At 38.8% G+C, this 18034-nt stretch overlaps 2 protein-coding genes across 2 annotated transcripts; both read right to left on the bottom strand.

Moving 5' to 3' along the window:
• Positions 1-9229: 9229 nt before the first annotated feature.
• Positions 9230-10259, bottom strand: LOC120425025 (three-prime repair exonuclease 1-like). Its single transcript, XM_039589399.2, has 3 exons — positions 9979-10259; positions 9871-9921; positions 9230-9809 (listed from the first exon to the last, which is right to left on the bottom strand). The coding sequence occupies exons 1-3, from the start codon at positions 10196-10198 to the stop codon at positions 9454-9456; spliced, it is 627 nt and encodes a 208-aa protein (XP_039445333.1). The 5' UTR covers positions 10199-10259; the 3' UTR covers positions 9230-9453.
• Positions 10260-14071: 3812 nt separating this feature from the next.
• LOC120425035 (methanethiol oxidase) lies at positions 14072-16158 on the bottom strand. Its single transcript, XM_039589407.2, has 4 exons — positions 15998-16158; positions 15768-15931; positions 14489-15705; positions 14072-14394 (listed from the first exon to the last, which is right to left on the bottom strand). Exons 1-4 carry the CDS (start codon positions 16008-16010, stop codon positions 14346-14348), a joined length of 1443 nt encoding a protein of 480 aa, XP_039445341.1. The 5' UTR covers positions 16011-16158; the 3' UTR covers positions 14072-14345.
• Between the last annotated feature and the right edge of the window lie 1876 nt (positions 16159-18034).

An 18034-nucleotide genomic window follows, 5' to 3' on the forward strand; every position in this document is an offset into this window, starting at 1 on the left:
CCAGCACGCCGCTAGTCGAAACCCATCCCCTACCGGTCAGTATTCCCAGTGAGCATATTTACTCTTTTAACACTGGTACGCCCAACGCATGTCCAACTTACACGGACGCCCAAGCCTCCCAAAAAAGTTGGAACGGTAACTTCAACTCGCTGGTTCTCGGGCATAACTCAACCAATCGGGACGATTCTTGTTTCCAGTGATTTGTAAGAATGTCTAGATGATCTTAAAATTTTGCAGAACTTGATTTGATCAAATCTGTAATTTCTGCGACCGAAAACATCGTTCACCTTTTTCTAAAACAACTGCCTCCGCGGATTTTTTGGCGATTTTTTTTTACACGCGAAAAAAAAAGTTGGAACGATGTTTTTGATCGCAAAAATGACAGATTTGATCAAATTAAATTCTGCAAAGTTCTAGAATCATCTAGACATCCTAACAAATCACTGGAAAGAAGAATCATCTTGATTAGTTGAGTTATGCCCGAGAACCAGCGAGTTGAAGTTACCGTTCCAACTTTTTTGGAGCCTTGGGCGTTGGAATGTTAAGGGATCTGACATTGCCGAGCCAAACAGGAATCGAACCCATCACCTTCCGCTTACAAGGTGAAACTCGTACCCTCACGGCCACGGAAGCTCGGCTAAACCATTAGTGGACCCTTTAGTAGAACCGATGACCATTTTTTCCAATTTTTCAGCATTTCAAGCATTTTCAAGCACAAACCAATCTAAAGTCTTTTGAACCATCCTGAAATTTTTAAGTTAAGTGCACTATATTTTTGATCTAAATAGTTAAAAATTAAATCAATATCAATATGCATGATTAAAAAAATGCAAAAAATACTTTTTTTGCAATTCCGTCGTGAAACTCTTTTCTGTTATTCTCGAACGACGAAACAGCCTACTTTTCTCTACCGAAAATAACAGAATCGAATAGTATGTATGTATGTATGTATGATCCCCATACCCGCAGGCAACTTGGTCCTGAAACACATGTGAGCGCTAGGTGAACAATTCGATCATCTTTTACTCCGTAATCTGTACACCCACGTGCATAAGTTTTTTTGCACGAATTTTAATGCTACAAATTCCGGCGCATAGATCAAAATGGTTTCCCGCTTCCCTCCCCAAGCGCCGGAAATTTGTAGCGGGTGTAGGGACACTTCGAAAATAACAGAATCGAATAGTGACCCTTTTCAAAATAAATGCTGGAAAGTTCTACTTTTCAGCACTGAAATGGGTGCTGAAAAGTAGATATTTTCAACACTTGTTTGGAAAAGTAATACTTTTCAAAAAAAATTTGATTTAAATGATTTATTGACTACATGCATGGACATTTAACCTAGAATTCTATTCGAAGGGTGTTTGCGGAATTGCAAAAAAAATAAATTTATGGAACTCGTTGCAAAACTTGATTTTTTCAACAACTTGTTGGATAAATGTACGACTCGTGCTGAAAGAATCATCTTTTTGCAACTTGTTGCATAAACTACTATTACATCATGTTTAAAAAAAACTCAAGTAAATACACAGTTGTCATCATTTTTGTATGATAAATTAACAGGGTTCCATTTTTGGGAAAGTTGGTTTGTCTGTTGTCCTATATTGGACCCCATTAATTTTGCTCGAAATCGAGTAGTTACAATCACTCAGCTCCCCCCTCCCCTCCTTAAGGTGTCCTCGTGGTTCATGGATGGTCTCTACCTAAAAAATATTTTGTCGGAAGGACGCTTAGAGGGTCCTTTTCAAATATCCGTGATCTAGAAAATATTTCATCTAGGGATTTTTGAATTTTCCATTTTTTTTAAATTTTTCATATATTTCAAGGAGGCGCGCGATACTTCTTGAATCTTTACCTAAAACGATGCTTTGTGAATGATCGTGTACCTTCATCAAAATATACAGCAATTCCATTTGAAAAGAGCCTAAACCGAAAAAAAAGTTCTCCGATAGGGCTCAACATTTTTCTGGGGGTTCCTTGGCCAAAATAATAAGACCCGTATTTTTTTGTGTGGCCATTAGGGTGACCTACATCGTGCTAGGGTGGTTCGACAAATGGCAATTTTCGTCATTTTTCGCAAAAACCACTTTTTTCAAAAAATCATATCTCCGCGCCATTTCATCTGACTTTAGCTGTCTTAGACGCAAAAGAAAGGTGATGAGTTTGGCTATTTGGGAAAAATAGTACGAAGTTCCAAAAGTCTAGCTTAACTATTGAAAAAGTCGTATGAAAACTTAAAATGGCGTTTTGACCGTGTCTGGACCAAAGAGCCTATGTCTGAAAATATTTTTATCGGATTCCTCGGAAAATTTCACATAAAATATCAAAAAATTGGCGATGTCGAACCGTACGTTTCCAAGATATGATTTAAAAAAAAATAAAAACTGAGTTTTTCGACGCGCCACGCGCAAAAACAGGAAAATGACGAAATCGGCAAAAATCAACTTTTTTCACTAAAACTGCGATAACTTCAAAATTTCAGCGATGACCTATACATGTTTGGGTACCAAAAGTTGCGTCTTTCAATTACGAAAATTTTGATACCCAAACATGTATAGGTCATCGCTGAAATTTTGAAGTTATCGCAGTTTTAGTGAAAAAAGTTGATTTTTTGCCGATTTCGTCATTTTCCTGTTTTTGCGCGTGGCGCGTCGAAAAACTCAGTTTTTATTTTCAAAAAATCATATCTTGGAAACGTACGGTTCGACATCGCCAAATTTTTGATATTTTATGTGAAATTTTCCGAGGAATCCGATAAAAATATTTTCAGACATAGGCTCATTGTTCCAGACACGGTCATAACGCCATTTTAGGTTTTCATACGACTTTTTCAATAGTTAAGCTGGATTTTTGGAACTTTGTACTATTTTTCCCAAATAGCCAAACTCATCACCTTTCTTTTGCGTCTAAGACAGCTAAAATCGGATGAAATGGCGCGGAGATATGATTTTTCGAAAAAAGTGATTTTTGCGAAAAATTACGAAAATTGCCATTTTTTGAACCACCCTAGCACGATGTAGGTCACCCTAATGGCCAAACAAAAAAATACGGGTCTAATTATTTTGGCCAAGGAACCCCAGAAAAATTTTGAGCCCGATCGGAGAACTTTTTTTTCGGTTTAGGCTCTTTTCAAATGGAATTGCTAATATGAAAAAAAAGGGGGTTGTATAGCGATTGTCCACGATCCATACAAAAAAGATTAAAAGATTTTTTTTTGTATGGACAATGGTCCTCGAGGGGGCGGGGGGAAGGGGGTGTAACAGATTCCCGAAAAAGTGTCCACGTGGTTTATGGATGGTCCCTCACTGATATTTCTAGATTGAAATTTTAAAACAACCATGAGTCATGGGTTTCCTATGAAGATAGGACCTTTTCAAAATTAAATCTAGATTTGAGAAGGACGCTCTAAGCGTCCTTCCGTCCTGCTCCACAAGCGGAAAACGTTTTTTTTTTGGGTTATTTTAAGCATCTGTGCAAATTTTGAGCGAAATTGGATGAGATTAACCCATTGATATCCGAGCCTTAAGTTAGTGAAAAAAAATGTTTTTCATACAAAAATGACTTTTTTCGTCCGCTAATAACTTTTCAGGATCGAGTTTTACAGCTTTGGTATGTTCTACAAAGTTGTAGAGCATTAATTTTTTCAATAAGAATCTCACTTTTGGGAATATTTGGATGGAAGTAGTGCACCGTGCAGACAAAACCGTAAGAAACATGCGTTTTCCATACATTTTTTCTATTTTTCCCATACAAACTTCACCTCCAAGTATCAATGGGTAAATGATGACCGATTTTGCCCATATTTGGCCCAGAGTCCTAAAATAAGTCAAGGAACAATATTCAGCTTGTGGAGCGAAGTTTAGAAAAAAAGTCCCATATTCTGGGCACCCTAGTGTGCAATGATCATCTCCTTCTGCCGTGGCGTGGGTGTTATTTGAGTTAAGTTTCTTTAATTACAATTTTCGACTCACTTCAGTGAAATAATCAGTCAAACAATGACTGTTAATTCAAGCATAAAAGAGAAATGCTGTTTTGTTGTGAAAGTGATAACACTTATTTTTGCGAAAAGGGCAAGTAAATGTCAGTCAAAATAGTTGCGAATGCTACTGAACATGCCAAATAAAAGATTTGTAGATGAATAACGGCTTGAAATTCAGATTTTATTGAATTCTCCATCAAATATTCAAAATACTTGAAATGGAAAGCGGATCTCGCTGAAATTTTATTTTGGTGTTCCTTGGCCAAAACAATCATAACCATTTTTTTTGGTTGGCGAAAGAAAGTGTAAAGTTGGGCTTCTACGGATAAATACTGATAAGAAGAACTTGAATAATCTAGCATATTCAGTAAAATGCACTACGGTCTTAAATATATGGAGAAGCATGGTGTTTTAAGTTCGATAAATGTACAGAAATCCGATGTTTTTTTAAATCATACCTCACAATCCGGTTAGAGCATGGCAAATTTTGTTTCTACCTTTTGCTCCCCCACCCTGTAAGATTTCCCCATAAACGATCAAAGTATAAAAAATGACTATCATTTGAATTTTCATTGAAAAAACATTTGAAATCGATTGAAAACTAGTCAGAATACTTACATTGTAAAGACATTAAGATTATGTTACTTTTGTTTTTAAGTTGAATTTTGGTCTATGGTTAGCAAATCTGTAATAATTTGTAATACACTTGGTTTCAAAAATTCGAAAACCAGGCTTGAAATTTGAATACCACACATTACTTTGAGGAACGTGGCTTGCCAGATTTTTCTAGACTGTTTTGTCAGATTTTTTTCTGTTCAGACCTGGTAACCCTGGTCTTACCCCACCTGGCCGTCTTGCCCTTACCCTTGCCCTATTTGAATGACAGTTGAATAATACCAAAAACTTTTCAAAACTTCTCATTGTTTTTTTCTTCAGAAAACTAAACGTTATTAAAAATTAACTTGTCTAACAATGAATGTATTAGTATACGAAAAGAAAACAAATTCCGTGAAAAATATTGCTCCCTACCCTCAATAAACGCCTTCAGTTCTGCACTCACCGCTTCCACTTACTCATAAAGTCATCAGCTTAAAAGCGCACAGTGAAAGTCCAGCCCAGCCGCGGGCAGCGTTAGCGCGTAAAGCATTAGGTATGGAGGTAGGGACCTTAAAACGAAAGCATTAATCTTGCCACGTTAAAAAGAAAACGCCAGCGAAGCGTCTCGCCATAAAGTTTCAATTAGGAAATACTTTTTACAACGCTGCTGCTGCTCGCGCTGGGAGGGGTAAAATCAGAGTCAGTCAAGTCTTTTTGCCCGGAAACTTTGGTTCTGCTGATGAATTAAATACCTTCGTCTTTCTCTCGCTCGGTGTGGCCACGTGTTTTGAACGGAAGTTGAGCTTTTCGATGGCACTTAAAAAAATGTTTTCAGTTTTTAGCTTTATTACACGTAATCAAAATTTCTTTGGTTTAAAGCTTTTCTGTTAACTCATGATTGGATTGATTGAAATTTGAGATTTTTAACATAATTTGATTTTTTTATCAGTTTTAATCTATTGATGTAAAAGCAGCGCAGAGAGAAAATCCCTCAGTTTTGTTTTCTTTAGCCCAGAACTCAAGTTAAATATTCACTTTCTTCTAGTCCGGGTTGTTTCAGTCTTCCGTCTTGGTGGCAGTCAGTGGCCGGGAACCGGGCATTATCTCGCACCGTTGCCCGTCCAAAGACAACACAGAGTCCTCCCCTGCTCCCTAGCCTCGGGCGGATGAGCAAACACCAGAGCTCTAGCCGTCAGCAAGATTTGAGCGAAAAGTTTTTCGATCCGATTTATGATTTAGTGTGACCATTTCCTGCCTTTCCAGCACCAGGGAAGACGGAACGGAACGATCTTTTTCGGAACATGCGATGGGTTGCCTTAGCTTGCGCTTTTGGGATGTGGAGCGGTGCAAAAATTTTCGACCACAGGAAATTGAAATTGTAATATTTCTCTTGCCTATCAAAGTTTGTCTTGTCTTGTCCGCCCCTTGCCGGGGAAAAGTTCGGTTGGGTTGTGGAAATTTCTGCATCAGCTGGGAAAGTTTGCGTTAAGGTATCTGATTTTGTGTTCAACTGATATTAGAAGCTTTTATGTTAAAACTAAATACATTTTATTTATTGGTTTGAAAAAAGTTTTGAAAAAGTTGGTCTTCGTTGATCATGGCTAATGCTAGTGATTTTTCACGGCAATCAAATCCAAATTACGCGGCATGTTAGTTTTTGAAACCATGGATTTCACGGCAATTTCACGGCACTCTAAAATCTGCTCAAAATAAACATAAAAATGTTTTGTTTAAGCATAATTATGTACAGAAAAGGGTTTTAAAAAGTGAGCAGTACTTCAAGACACAAATAAAACCCCTCACACATCTCATTTACTTACAAAAAAAAATGTTGGTTGAATTTTATGAAATTATGCAGAATTTTCGTCAGCTGAATTATAATTTAGCTATTTTAATTTTACTGAGATTTAAGAAATTGATTTTGCTAAAATATCTTTAACACGAAGCAAATCCTTCAAAGTAGAATGAGCAAAATTAATGTTATAATTTGTATGTTTATTTTCATAAATTTCAGCAAAAAACTATTTTTGCATTAAAACAACGTTCAGGCTTCATCTGCAGCAATTTTTTTTACATTTATTGATAATTCCAGAAAATTATGATAGCATACAAAATGCTAAGTAAATTTTATTTCAACTTGTAATTTACATGAAACCAATTGAATAAAAAACTTCATTTATAATAAAAATATATCACATTATATGCAACTTAACTTGTTCATCCATATTTTAATTAATTTTACAGGAATTAAAAAATTATAAAGCTCATTTTTTTTACTTTTTTTTTGCTGTAGTTTTGAATAACGTTCTCTTACATTCCATCAGAATTTTGCGGATTCAAGAAATTTTTCTGGAAATTTGCAATTAATAATCTGTATATCGAAGAATAATATTTCAAAAACATTGTTCTAAATTTGCCTTACATTATTTTTATTATTTGGAAACTTGTAAAGTGTACGAATAAAAAAAAAATCAATGCTTTATTGTTCTGAAAAGTATTTTTTCTAATAATTATTTAAAATTTCGCGGCATTTCACGGTATTTACTAAATTTCACGGCCAGGGGCAAATTTCACGGATTACGCAGCTTCCGCGAAATCGCGAAAAATCACTAGCCTAAATCATGGCGTTCATGGTCACCAGCGACAGACACGGACGACGAAAAAAGAGAAACACAAAAAGTGACTTTTTCAAAACTTGTTTTCGTAAAATCGCGATAACAGCAAACCCCATATGTTTATATATCAAAATTTTTGTAATTGTCTGACTAGACCTTTGTAGAACATTGTTACACTCTAAAAAATAACCCTGCAATGTTAGAAAAAAAACAGAAAAAAAATGAAAAATTTTGTTCTAAATGAAATAATGACCCTTCTGGGTCAATGTGGATTCGAAAAGTACATTAAATTTCCGTTAAAATGACATGTTCCGAAATTTTTTACACTCAAGTAACGGAAAATGGCAGAGTTTTTAAAACTTTTTTAGATTTTTTTTTCGATGAAAAATACGTTTTTTCGGAATTCTGAGTACGCCATCGGGCGTCTAATTTTACATAAAAGTCTCTTTGACACCAAATTTCTATCTCATCACCGTTTCAGGCTGCAAATTATTGAAAAACACTTATTTTTTCACATGTTCAAAAATGGAAGGGGTCGTACCGTCCCTCCGTTACGAGATATCAAAAACGGACCTCGGATTCGTGATCAGGGACAAAAGTTACCCCTTAGGACAATGTTTCACGCAAATCGAAGAGGGGTCGGGGCAACTGCTGTGTGAGTTGGCGGAGAATTACCCAGGTTGAAAATTTGGTTGGTTGAATATTACCTCTTTTTTTGAGTAATTTTACCTGAAAAATGTGAACCTGATAAAAAAAATTACTAGAAACGATGAAAATTCATCAGTTTATGGTGTAATCTTACACTTTTTTGACACAAAACTTGTGACCATTCCCTGATGAATATTACCATCATATTTTTTTTTTGTTTAGGCCGTAGCAGTTATTTTTAAAAGTTCAAAATCAGTCCCAAAAATGAGAGGAAAAATATTTTTTTCTTAATACTTCACATTTTTGATAAAAATAGAATTTCAATGATCAGTTTGAGCAGTTCACAAGCAAAAACGAGTGATTTTAGAAAAGCCATTACGTCAAGTCACTAATAAACATACGTTTCCATTGTAGAAGAGCTCCTCTCCATGGTTTCTAATTTCTACGCTACGTGAAATTTTAAAAAGCTTTATCTACAAACAAACTTACGCAAACTCTTGTGAAAAAAATCATCTAGTCAGTTGAGTATCGACCATCGGTTGCTTCGATCCATGTGTGACATCGAAGTAACAAAGAAAACAGGGTCAAAAGTCACAGACGCAATATTCTGCGATTTGCCATTGTAGATCGGGCATAAGGTATGTTATTGTAATTTGATAAACATTAGGGAAACTTCTGGCCTACACATCTAAAAAAGTAGTAATCCAGCTGCGTGTAAAAGGCCTGGGTGTAAAATAAATAGTGCATTTTTTTATGCAATTTTATGTGATTTTACACCCTGAAATATGTAGCCTATCAGTATGGGAAACCTACTTGACCGAAATGTCAAACTCTTATATGCGTTTATCCTTATAGCTTTTCATCGGTCTGATGGCCGAGTGGTCTAAGGCGCCAGTCCTTACTGTTGGTGCTGGGTTTGAATCCCGTCGGTTGCAGCTTTTTTTGTGTTTGCAAAAATTGTACATGCAGTGTGTAATATTATGTGTTTATTTTGACGAAAGTGATGTGCATGCTTTGGCATTCGATTTTACCATCGGATTTTTTGTTGTGTATCTACAATTACTATATTTAGAAATTTGCACTTAGTTTGGAAATTTTTTAAATCTACGGCAATCACTTAACATGGCGAAATCCAGTCTGCAATCCGCTAAAATCACCGTCTCCTTGCGAAGCGAAGCGAAAATTTTAAAATCTACGGCAAGTTGACGTTTCTATCTCAAAAGTCAGCCCAGCAAGTTTTTAAAGTTGATTGTAGATCACAAGCCGTAAGTTGCGTACTCAACCCCCGGTTGGTCAAAGTCAAACTAAAAAGTGACGAACTGTCACTTTTTACACGGCTCTCACGCACACTATCAAACCAAACGTTTGGTAGTCTGTGTAAACTCCGTGTAAAAGGGGTGTCAAACTAAAAAGTGAGCCCGTTCATTAAACAAAACAGTTGGTGACAAACCGTCGGGGTTGGAGTGTAACTTATCTAATTTACTTTACTTAACATTTCTAAGCTAAGTGATTGTAGAGAGGCCATTACTCAAATCAATTTTATTTACTTCAAAGTTACCTTCTATTTTTCCAAATATTTACTCAATTAACTAAATTTCTGAAATTCCATTTTGTTGCTTAGATATGATTGAATTCAACACATTTCATTTCAGCGTGCTGGACAAACCCAGGTCCATGCCTAATCACACATTTCAGCAAAGCTTTCGCCTTTTCTTCAGCGTTTATTTCGAGTGGAACGTGAAAATAGCGCTCATAAATATTGACCAGCCGGAGGTACCCAAGTGGTGGATTGGGGATATTTTCAACATTTCTGAAAAATGTCAGTGTATCGACGCAGTACGTTCCATCAGGCAGCATAGTTTCCAAAACTTTGAGCTTATTTTTCAAAAGGCCAAAATCAAATCTGTTTCCGTTGTGCGCTACCAAGCATATCGGAGGTTGCAGTCGTTTCAGAAACAGCAATATTGACTGGGCTGTAAATTTATTAAGTTGGATTAGGATGATACATATGAATTTAGTAATAGGGTACGTTACCAGTATCGTTGTCGAATTTGCTTTCCCTTTCAAGAAGATTATTGTACAATCCTGAAAAAAAGAATTGTATTTGAAGAAATTATATCAACCAAATATTAATTCATGAACCTCCTGATATCTGTGATGCTATCGTTGCGATTGACCCTTGAGGATTAAAGCAAAATGTAAGTTTGTGTAGCACTCTCGGAATATTTCCATCTGTTGTGTTCAGAAAATGAAGTTTCGAACAAGCGACAAACGAAATTTCCGTAACGTTTACAGTCCCAAAATCGCCTGACAATCCTGTCGTTTCCTGGTGCAAAAACACAAATGAACCTATATCCGGCATTATGATACAACGAATTCGGTTGAAGTTCAACACATTACTGGTGCAGCTGCAGTTGCAACCCGCTTTAGAAATATTTTTTTGTTTAATCTAATCGTAGTGATTGATATTGCGTAACGAAGGTTCATGATAAGGCAATGTATTGCATTGCAATTTGGAAGCAGCGCAATTCTCTACGTTTTCGCAAATCGAATTTACAAATAGCTGAAAAAAAATTAACAAGGATGGGTACTAACTTTAAAACTAAAAAAAGACCAAACGTTTTACCTTAGAAATTATTATACATAGTAGGGTGTAACAAAACTTTTAAAAAATACCTTTTTTCATAATCATGATTGGCCAAAATGAAAACTTCCCATGTATTGCGGAACGAATAAAAGTTACATTGACTGGATTTAATTTAATTTTTCAAATATTATTCAACCGGTATAACTTATGGGTCTACCAACTCCCACGAAATCGGGAAAAGTTGCCCTGACCCCTCTTCGATTTGCGTGAAACTTTGTCCTAAGGGGCAACTTTTGTCCCTGATCACGAATCCGACGTTCGTGATTTGGATATTTGAGTACGCCATCAAATCGGGCGTCCAATTTTACATAAAAGTCCCTTTGACATCAAATTTCCATCTCATCACCATTTCAGGCTGCAGCGCTTTTTCAAAAATGAAAGGGGTCGTACCGACCCTCCGTTACGAGATATCAAAAAAACGGACTCGGATTCGTGATCAGGAACAAAAGTTACCTTTAGGACAAAGTTTCACGCAAATCGATTAGGGGTCGGGGCAACTGCTGTGTGAGTTGGCGGAGAATTACTCTTACTTCATGGTTTATATTTTTAAAGCATGAACTGGGGTAGGCCACACAACGTCCATGTACTATTTTGCAAAAATGTTTTTTGCCTTCCTCACCTTAATGAGGAAAGGCTATAAAATCACTCGAAAAACGAAATTCTTAATTTGACCTCCTAGATTCACCTTCATGTATACAGGTGGGAGGTTTTGTCAAAAAAAAATGCACTGGATTATCTCGGCACTGGCTGAACCTATTTGGACCGTTTTGGTCTCGTTCGATCCGTCTTGGGGTCCTGTAACCATAGGGCCTTCACTTCGTCAGCTGTGTGCTATCTTGTGACAACGACCATCTAGTACTTTTCGAGAAAATCGATTTTTAAAGTTTGATGATAAATATTTTCAAAACTATGAATGGTAGAGCCAAACTTTTTGAAGCAATCGGTTCGTATACTATCGCTTAACAAACGCTCCAAGTTCAACTAATTTGGTTACACCAGTTAAAAGATACAGTAAATTATGTAATCAAAAATCTGAAAAGCACGTGTCACAAGTGTGTTTTGAAAGTAAAATTGTACTACGTGTCACAAGTGTGCACAGAATTTCCATTCAAACTAAAATAGACATAAATCAATAGTTTAACCGACTTAATCAGTATATTTTCAAAAACAAAAGATTGCTTGCCTTCAGAAAATGTGTATCAACATAAAATTGTGAAAAACAAGAAAATTTTTCCACATTTTCCAACAACATGTATGACGTGTCACAAGTGTGCACGATCATTTTGATGATAAATTGGTCTATGTCACAAGTGTGTATTGCGATATCCGGGAAACGGAAGCAAGTTTCCAAAATCGGGTTAATGCATCTGGTAGTGTTTGTTAAGTATAGCAAAACGTCATCATTAACTCATTTTCGACCAAAATGGTATATGTCACAAGATAGCACACAGCTGACGACTTGTGAAGTTCTACGAGATCGTCTGTAGTAGTGTTCGGTAATAAAAACCTTAGCTTGGGAGGTGTTGGGAATCCGGTAGTTTTCTCCAACGAGGACCCAGCACAGCGCCAATACCAGCGACGTCCCAGTGTGCAGCCAGCGCTACCAACGAGCTGCCGGGTGGGGTAGCGAAGGAGTCGTGACAGGGTGAATGGGGGTCAGGGGTGAAGGCATGACGGAAGAGGTGGAGACGAAGGGTAGCAAGGACCGCCATCGTCGAGCTGATCCACGAACTCGGTCTATTTCCCGGACAACACCATCGCGAGCAGTAGGAAAGCTAATTCCACTGCTGTGCCCGAAAGTGAAGTTACTTTTAAAGTGCCACAATAGTGCTAGTTGTAACACCCCAGAGCTTCAGGGGAAGCCGAATTGTTCCCGTGTGGAATTGGAGGACACCAGGTACGCCAATAGCCTTCCCCGAGTACTCAAACGACCCCCCCCCCCTACCAAACCCCAAAACCCAACCGTCACGATATCCCTAACCTCAAACGTTCCCCACCAGGACCCCTTGTGCTTTGGCATAGCCATTACGGCCAAGTGCACCATCCGGAGACTCGCGCTACATCCGAGTCACCGCAGAAGCCGAACAGCTCGTACCTGTGCCTTAGTCCGGGAGTCCGGATACCCTCGACGGTAATCCGAAGGTCACCGCCGTAACCATCGGTGGCGGAGGACAGGACGAGCCGCTTAACGGGTCCATCGACGATCGCGCCGGAGCGCCAGTACCATCCCAGGCGAGGCGAGAGAGAGAGAGAGAGACTTGGTAGCAGAGGTGAGAGCAGAGGTTGAAGCGGAAGGAGAGGAGAGCAGGAAGCGGAAGGTGAAGTACCGACGTCGCTAGAGTGCTGCGGTCGACGACGAAGAAGAAGAAGTGAAAGGTCAGGTCAGTGTAGGATTAAGAAAGTGGGAGGAATAAAGCACTGTAGAAGAAGGAGAAATAAAGTGTGTTTCTGACCTGCACACACTGGAGTTTCCATTGGTATCCCAGCATTCCCCAAGCTACCCGCGACTTGATCTAGAGGCGTGCCGACCTTGAGGCACTTGTGGTCAGAAGGTCTCAACGACATTTATGAGTCGGAGCAACCCGTAAGTTACAGTCCCATAAGTCGCTATTGAAAATTATAAAGTTTAGTTAAGTACTTCAAAAGATATGCTAAAAAACGATTTTAACAAAAGTCCAGAAGATTGTAAAAAGGGTGGTTTTGCCTTCCTCACTTTACTGAGGAAAGGCTATAAAATCACTCGAAAAACGAACTTCTTAATTTGACCTCCTAGACCCACCTTCACGTATACATATCGACTCAGAATCAACGAGTTCAATAGATTGCAGAACTGACAACCCTATCAAAAGTTATAAGCACTTAAGTGTTATTTATGCACTTTTTAGAGGCCGGATCTCAAATATTTTGATAAAAACGTTGTCCGGAAGCACAAAAGTCTCTTGAATTATGAAGGTCTGACTACCTAATCTTATGGTATGAATAATGAATCAAGTTGATAGAACACTAAAATGTCCGCCCTTTTGTATCTATTTTGGATATCATTACCCTCTAAATGTGAGGAAGGCACCAACCACCTAAGGGTGGATTAGGTAACGTTTTTTCAAAGGTGTAAATTTCGTTGAATGTTGAAACCCAGGATGACTTTGACAGTCACTGCATTTCTCACAAATTTCAGGCTAAAAGTGAGAAAATTAATTAATTACAATTGAATTGATCATTCGTATGGCCTATTTTAATGTTTCATAAAAAAAAAACAAATGCCATTAACTGTTTCTTTGACTAAGTTTATTACTTTCAATAAATTTATTTAAATATTTGGCTTAGTTAATAAAAAGTTTCAAGTTTGAACAAACTTCAATAAAAAATGAATTGTTCATAAAAGTATCAATTTTGGTTGCCACTAATCTCTATTTTGTATTATGAACTGCTATACGTTTTCGAGTTCTGCTGGCAGCACTGTAAGCATGCATGGACACATTCGTTTATTGTTCCTGATGCAGGGCTGACAGCCTTGTTTTCAGCTTAAGTTCTGTAATTTTAGTATGAACGTAAAGTGTGAGTTATGAGGTGACCAGTCAGTGAGATATGTACAAAAGAAATAATTTTCTCTTTATTTTATTAAATTTTTTTCGACAGATTAATTTGTAACATTATAGTTCAAACATGCGTAACATCACCCTAATCGCTTCCATTTCACTGCCGCTCCAATCTCTGCTAATGCAAGTGGTGTTACTCTGGTGGTTTCGCAATCTTTCGGAACGGGAATGGGATTTTTATTTGCTGTGCTGGGCTTAATCTCGTTCTTGCACTTGCACTCTTGGAATGTAACGCGATAGCCCGGAACTTACTCCCGAGGTTTGAATTATTCGTTTACGATCCAGATGTCGGAAGTGCAATCGCCACCCGGGTACCTATTTGAAGAAGAAGAAAGGAAGGAAGTAAGGGAGAAGTTTAATACGCTTTCAATGTTGCAATCAATCAGATTAATTACTTAGGACTTCTTACCTCATTTCGTGGGGCAGGGATGGTCCGTACGGTTCGTTGGCGAAATCGACCAGAAAGTTCTCGTTGAGTGTCATTCCGCCGTTGACCGTGTCGATATCAATTTGTACGATGGTACCGCCCGCTTTGACCATTTCCGGGTAGAACTGCTTGTCCCAGGGGGAGAACAAACTTGAGGACACGTACAGGCGCTGTCCGTCGAGTGACAGTTGCAACATTTGCGGTCCTCCCAGCAGTCGTCGTCCCTTAATGAAAGTTGGATCCGGCTGTTTGGTGAGCTCTTTGTCCTCGATGACTTTTACGGGGGAATCGCTCAGGATGGCCCCGCCCAACCACACCTGGCCGGTTAGTTTGGGGTTGGAGCGATCGGTTATGTCGTACTGGCGGACATCGCCGTGCATCCAGTTGGAGAAGTAGATGAAACGGTCATCCAGGGAGATTAGGATGTCGGTCATCATGCCGTTGATGTATTCACTGCCGGCTCCGGTGACCTTCTTGGCCGGGCAATCAATCACTTTTTCCGTTAGATATTTGTCGGACTTTTCATCTTTGTAGAATCTGTACACCTTGGAGTACAGCGTAGATCCAACGTAACCTTGATTTTCTTTAGGATTGTGCAAGAATCGAATCTCCAACGGACAAACTCCCTCATCTCCCAAATCAATCGTCTGGAACAACTCCCGCTCGTTCCACTTGTAAAAGTTGATACGCCGCCCGTACTGGGTAGGATCGTCCAGATCGGAGTCACGCCATCCACGTCGGAACAACTTCGGAGCGCCCCACTCCGATGCTACCATCACGTTGAACAGCGGTTGATACCAGTAGTCATATCCGCACAGTGCAGTCTCCCCCTTTGTCCACGTCCCAACAAATTCAAAGTTTTTGTCAAACTCGATAAACTCGCCCTTCGCATTACCCTCGGCATCACCCATCGTCGAGATCATTACGTTCCCGTTGGGCAAGCAGTGGGTCGTATGCGGAGCCGTCACGTTCGCCCTCTTCAGCACGTCCCCCTCGATGACCTTGGCCATCTTCGGCGCCCTTGGATCACTTCCAACATCCACGATAAAGATCCGGTCCGAGTTCAAGCACGGCAAGATCAGCCGATCCCGCTGCGGCGCCTTTCCCTTCTCTTCCACAAAGTGACAACTCGAGCAGGTATTCCACCCGCTATGGTGCATCTCGTTCCCGGTGCTATTCGTGAACGTACGGTGGATGACCTGAAAGCAACCATCATATCAGTTCCCAAAAAAACCTCTTATCAACCCAGCAATCAATCAACCTGGCAGAACGTCGGACTGTCGGGGTCCACATCGACCGTCGAGAGGTAGTCTCCGTGGGGTTCGTCCAACTTCGGCTGCACCGTAACCACGTACAGCAGCTTCTCCCGCGGGCCATCCCGTACAGCATCCAGCGGGGTCGCGTAACCCGGTCCGCAGTAGCACTCTGCATGGAAACAAGCGGTTCAGATTGATAGCAAGATACGACGGCCCAAAACAAGATCTAACTTACTGTGCTGACTCATTGTTGTTGATTCGCTGGACGGACGACGTAGAAGAACACGACTTGACCGGCTAACGGTACGGCGACCAATGAGCCTGATAGTCAGGCAGAACTGGTGATGTTATTTGTGTACATACGCGAAAGCCGGTTTCTTGAGGCGTTTGTAGACGTGCATGGTGTAATACAATGAAGCAGTCTGTATCAATACTGCTTCTGTTGGGTGGGCACTGAAGAGTAAGGGGACTTGACCTCCTCGATAAGAGCTGGTCAATTGATTCTTTTGGGATCGAAAGTACGAAATCTAATGAGTTTGAAGCAATCCTTATCATTCAAGGGATTTATATCAGAAACAGATTTGATCACAGCTCGCCGATGTGAGAGTTTGAGTTTGAAAGTGTGCATATTCGAGTTGATAAGTGGACGTTAAATTTCATTGAGTATGCAGAGCGCGAATGCGATATGAGAGAGACTGTGTTTGGTACTTTTGGGAGTCGTTAGCAATAATTAGGCATAATTATAAAATAAATGTGTGTAAAAAAAAGTCTGGAAATGGCGTGAACAAAATTGTCTCCTTCCTAATATAACAATGGATGTTTTATCTAGCTTGATAAAGCTGACATTTTATTTAATTTTCAATTCACCATGGAATAAACGAATCGAAAATGTAAGACAATAATCAGCAAATTTGGATGTTAAAATGAACGCTCTGCAAAGTCATTGGAATATTGAAAATTTTAGATACGAATTTCAGTCTTTTGTCACAAATTAAGGCAAGGTAAAATCACAAAAATGTTTTTTGAAAAAACATTTGAATGAAACAAGTGTTTTTAAATTTATTTTACACCAGTACTGTTGTTTTGCAATCATTAGCTTAACGTTTAAATATTTAATAACGAACTTTTTTTGCGTTTTTTTGAAGTACCTAGTTCCCTAATCTGCCCATTTGTTTTATTTCTGCCTTTTGCGACCAACTCATAAAACTTTCAAAGTTAAATATTTGTCTTATTTTTTTCCATTATAAGTTAAAAGATTTCTACAATCCAAACTATTTTCTTAAAGTTTGCAAACATAATTGGATTTATCCTTTTAATAGCTTCAAATATGTTGTCACGTTTCCAATAATTGTTTCAAAATTGTGATGATTTTGAAACAATCATTCTTATGCTCAACATGATCAATTTCCCAGAACAGGCATTTTCCGGTTCCATTAGGGCTCCCAAACAACCCATTAAAATTTGGGAGCGATTCGATTTAACCAAAACGCAAACTTTACGCAAAACAATTCAAATTTGTATGAGAAAACCTTTACATTTTGATTTTTATAATTTAAATTTTTCACTGAATTTAAAATCTAACACCACAGAAGTATAGTCCTGAACAGGCCTGCAAAAAGTTTTCAACCCAGCCTACACATGAAGCAAACCAAAATGTCAGTTCACTGCTAGCATGTGACTGTAAGCCTACTGTGTCTGTCAACCACTGCCGCCTGACTCGTGCCGGTCGGCTGCTGGAGAATTAGAGACGTGAAAAATGAGCTACACTCACTCAATTCGTGTCATATGACTGACTCGTAATATCCTCTTTAAACACTATTTTGACTATTTTTAAACAATTGAATGGTTCTAGACTGTGCAAAACACTTTAAACAACCACAACTTGTATTCAAAATTACATTTCCACGCATAAATGCGAACTTTTTGTGTAAAAACTTGTTTCTTTATGTGTGTGCGTGCAACGTCGACTGAGCGTTGGTCGACTACTGCCACACAGTGCTGCTGCTCAGTGAGCTAGGGCACTCACGACTGAGTCGGGTTTCCCTGATAGACCCTGATAGACTGAAGTCCCGCGGTCGTGCGATTCGAAGCGTTATCTACTCGAAATCGATTGAGTCCTGCCATTTTCGAGCGTTTGTCGAGCGTTTTGATCGAATGTCAAAGGCGACATTTGCAGTTCTTGTTTATAATAGTAGGCGTCGTAATTTGATGACAGTTCAATTTGTTCAAGCCCATTTTTTCACTTGTGAAAATTCATAATTTTTTAGTAAAA

This window comes from Culex pipiens, chromosome 2 (genome assembly GCF_016801865.2).
Source record: "Culex pipiens pallens isolate TS chromosome 2, TS_CPP_V2, whole genome shotgun sequence".
Classification (NCBI taxonomy): domain Eukaryota; kingdom Metazoa; phylum Arthropoda; class Insecta; order Diptera; family Culicidae; genus Culex; species Culex pipiens.